This window comes from Vigna angularis, chromosome 3 (genome assembly GCF_016808095.1).
Source record: "Vigna angularis cultivar LongXiaoDou No.4 chromosome 3, ASM1680809v1, whole genome shotgun sequence".
NCBI lineage: Eukaryota > Viridiplantae > Streptophyta > Magnoliopsida > Fabales > Fabaceae > Vigna > Vigna angularis.
Genome location: NC_068972.1, coordinates 17,612,039 through 17,619,956, shown reverse-complemented (window position 1 = coordinate 17,619,956; position 7,918 = coordinate 17,612,039). Strand labels below are relative to the sequence as shown.

Sequence of the window (7,918 nt, the reverse complement as noted above, 5' to 3'; positions counted from 1 at the left end):
CTTGAATCCAAAGCAAAACCATTACCAATGAGCAAGCCTTTGACTCCTCCTTTCCTTTCTTCCTCTCATCCATGCAATGCTATGCTTTTCTCCATAGCCTCCTGCTTCCTTCATCCTCCTCCACACTACGCCAATGAGGAACCATGCTTCTTCCCTCTCTTTCCTTTTCCTCTTCATCCCTTTCTTCCCCACGATTCAATGCGCCGATAACACTTTCGCCCCATCCTTTTACACCGAAGAGATATACAAGGAGCTTGAAAACCTCGCCATTCTTTTAAACAAGGATATCAAAGCAGGTTTAGGTTTCTGCGTCAAGGATGTGTGAGTCACTCCTTTTCTATATATCATTGCTTCCTCTTATACTCCTTCTACTAACCAACCATGCATGCACGCATGCATTCATTCCATTGCGTTGAAGCTTTTCTGATTCCTTGCTGACAGAACTGTTGGCATTTCAGGCACAAAGATTGGGAGGAAGCATTTGATTTTAAAGGAAGGTTGGATTTCGTGGATTCTTGTGTTAAGAAAAAAGGTATCAGCTTTCGTTTTCGCATTGTAGTGTATGATGAAATTTAGTTTGCTGTTTTCATGTCATTTATTTCATGCAAGTGGGTAATGTGGTTTGATTGACAGGGGATTTCAGAGATAGAATATGTACTGTGTCTGAAATAAGGTATTACTTCCATGGTTTCCTGGAACAAGGGGCAACATCTAGCAACTATGTAAAACCTAACAGGAATTGCAACTTGACTTCGTGGGTTTCTGGTTGTGAACCTGGATGGAGTTGTAGTGCTGGCAAAAATTTTGACCTCAAAAAAGACATAAAGGACATTCCCTTTAGAACCAGCAACTGTCAGGCTTGTTGTGAGGGGTTTTTCTGCCCTCAAGGATTGACTTGCATGATACGTAAGTATGTCATACCTCTTTAATTTTTACCATTACTTGCCAATGTAGGATGAAATTCTGTTAATTGTTGAGACAAACATGTTTTGTTGTTGAAACATCCATCAAATACTCTTTCCTGCATATGCATCTCCCCCATTATTTGTGTATTTGTTATTTTGGCCTTCACAGCTCCAGTGCATAATATATACCCAGAATCAAAAAGAATTTATTGAAAATGAGGTTAATCTAACTAGTATATATACCCAAGCTTGTAGAAAAGGACCTGTTCTGAATATGCCGAAGTCAAAGAGAAAAATTCTCCTAAAGTACTAGGAACAATGTCTTCAAGTTAGAGTTTCTTAAAAAGAATACTAATGTTAACATCATTCTAGAATGACCTACATGGCAAATTTTATCATCACAAATCTTCTTGTTGTAGGTTAGAGCTATTGAATCTCTTCAAAATTACAATATTAAACCTGGCTTTATTAATTTACCATCCAATATACCGCTAAATGATTTAATGTGTAAATAGTTTTTCTTTTTCTAGCTAAACTAAAAATAGTAGTGTATAATGCATACATAAGCCTTTATCTTCTTTTCTTAGAGTTTGATTTTGTTAGTGCTAACTTTTTATATCACGAAGAAAGCAGCTTCGGTTTGTTTAAAATTTGGATTATCTTTTATGAATAAAATCAGTCGGCACGGTTTTTTTTTTTTTTCTTAACTTTCTGATTTTCCTCTGTATGAAGCTTGCCCACTAGGTTCTTATTGTCCACTTGCAAAACTGAATAATGCGACTGGAATATGTGACCCGTAAGTTCTACTTCTCGATTGTTTTCTAAGTTTTCTTTTACTCAAAGTGATGTTTTCGAACTTCAACACTGAAAATGAATTTTCAGATATAGTTACCAAATACCTCAGGGAGAAACAAATCATAGTTGTGGCAGTGCTGACATATGGACGGGCGTGGTGAACAATAGTGATATCTTTTGTTCTCCAGGATCATACTGCCCCACTACAACACGTAAAGTCTCTTGTGATAGTGGGTATTGATTTATCCCATGCCTTATTTTGCCCATTTTAATTTATCAAAATTCCCCTTTTTGTTATTCAATCTAAATAAAACTCCATTATTACGTGCTTTTAGTCTTCATGCACATTGCAACCAACCTAGTACTACTCACTATCGAGCATTCATGCTAATTGGTTATCTTTTCCTAATTTCAGATATTATTGCAGGAGGGGTTCTACTCATCAAAATAGTGAGTTTCTGTTGTTGTATATATCATAAGTATAGTTTATTTGGTCCATTTATTACATCGCTATGTCATTAAATAGGAGTCCATAAAGGAGACTGTAATAATAGAAAGCCTTATAACAAAGTTGATATCATAAATGGGCTAGATCATGGAAATTATCTGTCAATAATTGAATTTAACTGTCTTATTTTCTTGATCTATCATGTTTGAGATTTGAGGGCACTAATTCAAAACCTTTGTCAATATTGTTCATTTCTGCAGAATGCTCCAGCTTGAGTTCCTGCAATCCAAACACAGCAAACCAAAATATGCATGCTTATGGCGCTTTACTTATTGTAAGTAGAATTTAGTATGCTATTCAACTTTCTTGTCATGCTTCTATCAGGGTTTTGATATGGTTTGGGTTTTGAGTTATTATTCTTGAAGATCATAGCATTTGTGTTTTATTTTACATGCACATTATTGGAGCTTATGGTTGTCTTGTTGCACAATGAAGAAATGCAACATGGTATTGTCTTGGAGCTTATGGTTGTCTTGGTTCATACTTTTGCATATGCTCTGAAATAACATGAGATATTGTCAAATATTTTCAAGAATGTCTTCTCCCTGTGTACAGTTTATCATATTTGATATCATTCCCCCTTGCAGGTTGCATTGAGCACTCTCCTGATCTTCATTTATAATTGTTCTGATCAAGTTCTAGTTACTCGAGAAAGGAGAAAGGCGAAATCTAGAGAAGCTGCTGCTAAACAGGTAAGGGAAACTGTGCAGGCTAGGGAACGATGGAAAATAGCAAAAGATATTGCTAAGAAAGGTAAAGGGGGAGGATTAGGTGAGCAATTATCTCGAACCTTTTCTCGGAAAAAATCAGCGAAATCAGATACCGTAAAGGTTGGTAACCAAGCTAAACGTGGTATGGGAGATACGTTTTTGCCATCGGTACAAAATTCTTCAAGCTATGAGCAACAGTCTGCAGCTTCAGACGTGCAAAAAAAGGAACCTACCAACCTTACTAAAATGTTGAATTCCCTTGAGGATGACCCACATAGCAATGAAGGATTCAACCTACAAATTGGAGATAAAAACATCAAAAAGCAGATGCCAAAGGGCAAGAATTTACACACACAAAGCCAAATTTTAAGGTATGCTTATGGTCAAATTGAGAAGGAGAAAGCTCAACAAGAGAAAAACAAGAACTTGACTTTCTCCGGAGTTATTTCGATGGCCACAGAAGGTGAGGTTCGAACAAGGCCTGTGATTGAGGTAGCTTTTAAGGACTTAACTCTCACTTTGAAAGGTAAAAGAAAACATCTACTGAGATGTGTGTATGGTAAACTCATGCCGGGTAGAGTTTCTGCTGTGATGGGTCCCTCAGGAGCTGGCAAAACTACATTTCTTTCTGCATTGGCAGGGAAGGCAAGAGGATGCACTATGACAGGATCAATTCTAATTAATGGAAAGGCCGAATCCATTCACTGTTATCGGAAAATTATTGGTTTTGTTCCACAAGATGATATTGTGCATGGGAACTTGACCGTGGAAGAAAATCTTCGTTTCAGTGCAAGATGCAGGTTTCTGATTTACCTTGGAGAACTTACTTTGTGGCTCTTTTATAAATGCTATAAATGTTAACTTTGTTACATTACCTCCAATTCACTGTACATCATTCAAAGGTTAACTAATTTAGCACACTTTATTTTGAATGTTTTTAGCAGTTATATATGATTCATTCCTAATCTCATGCTTATCAATCTTTTGACTAGTATGCCATGTTTTTGACAATTTTCTTCATAATATTTTAGGTTGTTTTTAAATAATTGTTGTGTGATCAATTTATTAATATTGAAGCACTTCACATATTATTAATATGATGTGCTCCCTTTTTCCTGCTCTTCCTGTTTTTATTGTGAACACATGCACTAACTGTCTCATTCAAAATGATTGCATTAACTTTCTCATGAATTTGCATATCTTTTTGCCTTCTTTTCATTGTTAATTTCATTTACATGGTTGTTTCTTATTACTGAAGACTATCCGCGGATATGCCAAAACCAGACAAGGTTCTGATTGTTGAAAGAGTGATTGAGTCCTTAGGACTCCAGGCAGTGAGGGATTCCCTTGTTGGGACAGTAGAAAAACGAGGTATATCTGGGGGACAACGTAAACGTGTAAATGTAGGGATGGAAATGGTTATGGAGCCATCATTATTAATCTTAGATGAACCTACAACTGGTTTAGACAGTGCATCTTCCACTTTATTGCTTAAAGCACTTCGTCGTGAAGCACTAGAAGGGGTAAATATCTGCATGGTACTTCATCAACCAAGGTAAGATCTTCCTATCCTATTCTCTTTTTGATGAAGTACACATACACCTTACAATATATAGTAGACGTCTGACTCTTGTTTTGTTGTGATACAGCTATACTTTGTTCAGAATGTTTGATGATATAGTGTTTCTAGCCAAAGGTGGTCTTACTGCATATCATGGTCCTGTTAAGAAAGTAGAAGAATACTTTGCTGGCATTGGAATCAATGTACCTGATAGAGTGAATCCTCCCGACCATTTCATTGACATTTTGGAAGGTTTAGTGAAACCAAATGGAGCTGTGACTCATGAGCAGCTTCCTGTCAGATGGATGTTACATAACAGTTACCCAGTACCACCGGATATGCTTCATTTTGCTGATGAAATTGCTGCAGCCTCAACAAATAGCACTGAGGCAAATCCAACAAAGCCCCCAGAGGAAGTTGATGATCAATCCTTTGCTGGAGAGTTTTGGGAGGATATGAAGAGTAATGTTCAGATGCGAAAAGATCATATAGAAGCAACCTTCTTAAAGACTAAGGACTTGTCTAATCGAAGAACTCCTGGTGTAGCTCGACAATACAGATACTACCTTGGACGGTATGAATTATGAAACCTCAAGGTTTACTATAGATACAATTGCCCTTAAAATTAACTAACTAACACGAATGGATTTCTAGCTTCTTTTAATCAAGTTTGTCATCTTTGTCTAGTGTAAGTGTTGGAGATTTCACATCAACTAGAGATAAGACGAGTGTACAATATATAAGTAGGTGGAAACCTCATCTTATACGTTAATTTTATAAGATTGAGTTAGGTTTAAAGTCTACTTAATAATAAGAAGTAAAGTGAAGTTAGAGTCTAGTAACTATCTATGTATCTTAACATACATATGATATGAAGTAGAGTTTTTAGCATGAAACTTGAAATCTTAGTTAATCTGTTTGCTTAAGTTTAAATTCATAGTGAATATTTGAACAAATTGAGTTGTTTCTGATTTTTGTCGTACAATGAATTATATACTTTGTGGATTACGTTAGTTAATTATTAACCATTTTCATTGTGTTCAGGGTTTGTAAGCAGACGCTAAGAGAAGGAAAATCACAAGCAGTTGACTATCTTCTTTTATTGGTTGCTGGTGCTATATTAGGAACTCTTACTAAAGTAAATGACGAAACCTTTGGGTCCCTCGGATATACCTATACCGTTATTGCTGTCTGTAAGTTTCAAAACTCCATACCAAATTTGATTCTACTTTTTCTTTGTTGGTTAATTGAATTTCTAATTTAGATTCCTGTAAAAATTTTGAATGGCTCTAGCTGTATCAAACTTTAGTTCTTGCTCCTTACGATTTGTCTCTTTCCTCATTCATTTTGAACACTTGCAGCTTTACTTTGCAAGATTTCAGCTCTGAGATCATTTTCTCTGGATAAATTACAATATTGGAGGGAGAGTGCATCTGGAATCAGCAATCTGGCACATTTTTTGGCCAAAGATTCAATTGATATTTTCAATACAGTCATAAAACCTGTAGTTTATCTGTCCATGTTCTATTTTTTTAGCAATCCAAGGTCAAGTTTCGCAAGTAATTATGTCATTTTGCTCTGCCTTGTGTACTGTGTAACTGGCATGGCATATATAATGGCAATTTATTTTGAGCCTGCTCCAGCACAATTGGTACGGATCATAAACATATACACATTTTCAAATTGTTGATATAATGTAATATGACCCTTTTTTGTTTTCTTATCACTTTTAGTGGTCAGTGCTTCTCCCAGTTGTTATGACTCTCATTGCAAACCAGAAGAAAGACACTCTCTTTATGAAGATCCTTGTAAAGTTGTGCTACCCAAATTGGGCTTTAGAGGCATTTATCATTGCAAATGCTGAAAGGTCGGTTTCAATTAGTGAGTTTATATTCTCTTTCCTTATTTGCTCCTTAACTAATGAAGATTCCTTAATTTCAACAACCTTCTATTTTCACCATGTAACTCTTGTGGTTTTTTATTTTTCTTAGGTACACTGGAGTTTGGTTGATTACTCGGTGTAGTTCGCTAATGAATAATGGCTATAATGTCGGAGACTGGCCTATTTGTATGCTTGCCCTCGTTTTGTATGGTATAATTGCTCGAGTTGTGGCCTTCTTTTGTTTAGTGATCACTCAGAAGAAGTGATTTGGGATATGCTTGTGATCCTTGTGTACAAATCAAAGCTTTTAAGATGCCATTGCTAGTGTGTTATAGCAAGTAGGGATAGTTTCCAATTTTTCAGGAGAACACTTAATGCAAGATTTAGTCAAACATTTGGACTTAGCAGTAAGATGTTTTTAGGTTACATGTTGTAACAATGCCTATTTTTGTGTAAGTATTTTTGTTTTCTGTTAGTCATTTGCTCACTTGGGTAAATGACAAATAGTTTGTGCAGAAATGTATAATAGCAAAAAATATTCTCTTAAGCTCGTTAAAATCTTATCTGTAACTAGTATGTTTAATTAGTAGTGTGATGAACGTGTTGTTTTTTATATAATTTCTATATAATAACAATTAGCGATTTAATTAATTTATAAATTGTGTAATTATAAATAAAATGAGGTTGGGAGAAGCATTGTGTATGGCTTATTATGAGCAACGAATAAAAGAATTAAAAGCTCAAAATTGATAATTTTTTTATTTTTAAGTTAAATTGGTAACTATAATTGGTTTTTCTTAAAAGGAAAACATTGATCACATTAAAATGGGTTAATATTTAATTATGATACACAGAAATATATATGTTATTTTTTGTATGTTTACAATTTATTGTAATCTTATATGAAATAAAATTAAGTCTGAATATTTTTATATATAATATTACATTCTTAACTCAATTGTATTGAACCAAATTTCTAAAATATATATTTATATTTGACATTAATGAATTATTTTATAATGATTATAGTATTGCTCTCTTATTATTAAAATTTATATAATAAACAATTTTAAACAATAGCAACGACTATGCTAATATTTGGTTGAGATCCTGGAAAATCAATATTGATAGAATATATATATATATATATATATATATATATATATATATATATATATATATATATATATATATATATATATGTGTGTGTGTGCGCAAAATAACTATAACTAGTTATTTTGTCATTGAATACAAACATGTACTTAATGAGACATTAGGATCATTTGCTATATATACTATTTTAATATAATTTTATTTATATAAATCTTAATGATGTATTATATTAATCTTAACACATGATTAGTTACTTAATCATCTAATTAGTCGGTTAAGTGTTTATTAATTTGTGATTGAGATGTATTAGTACTTCATATATTTGTTATTGAGGTGATCTTTGTTTTTTAATACACCATACCAACGTCTTAAGATAATGTTCATATAATTGTTGAAATGTTCATATCTAAATCATACTTGAAATATAAGGGTTCATAGTTTGTA

General features: G+C 33.9%; 1 protein-coding gene across 1 annotated transcript; it reads left to right on the top strand.

Annotated features, from left to right (window-relative positions):
- LOC108325474 (putative white-brown complex homolog protein 30) lies at positions 1-6,878 on the top strand. Its single transcript, XM_017558554.2, has 14 exons — positions 1-321; positions 459-532; positions 634-906; positions 1,638-1,701; positions 1,788-1,934; positions 2,116-2,150; positions 2,409-2,482; positions 2,796-3,718; positions 4,177-4,473; positions 4,568-5,053; positions 5,524-5,672; positions 5,841-6,130; positions 6,213-6,346; positions 6,471-6,878. Exons 1-14 carry the CDS (start codon positions 134-136, stop codon positions 6,625-6,627), a joined length of 3,291 nt encoding a protein of 1,096 aa, XP_017414043.1. The 5' UTR covers positions 1-133; the 3' UTR covers positions 6,628-6,878.
- The last annotated feature ends 1,040 nt before the right edge of the window (positions 6,879-7,918 follow it).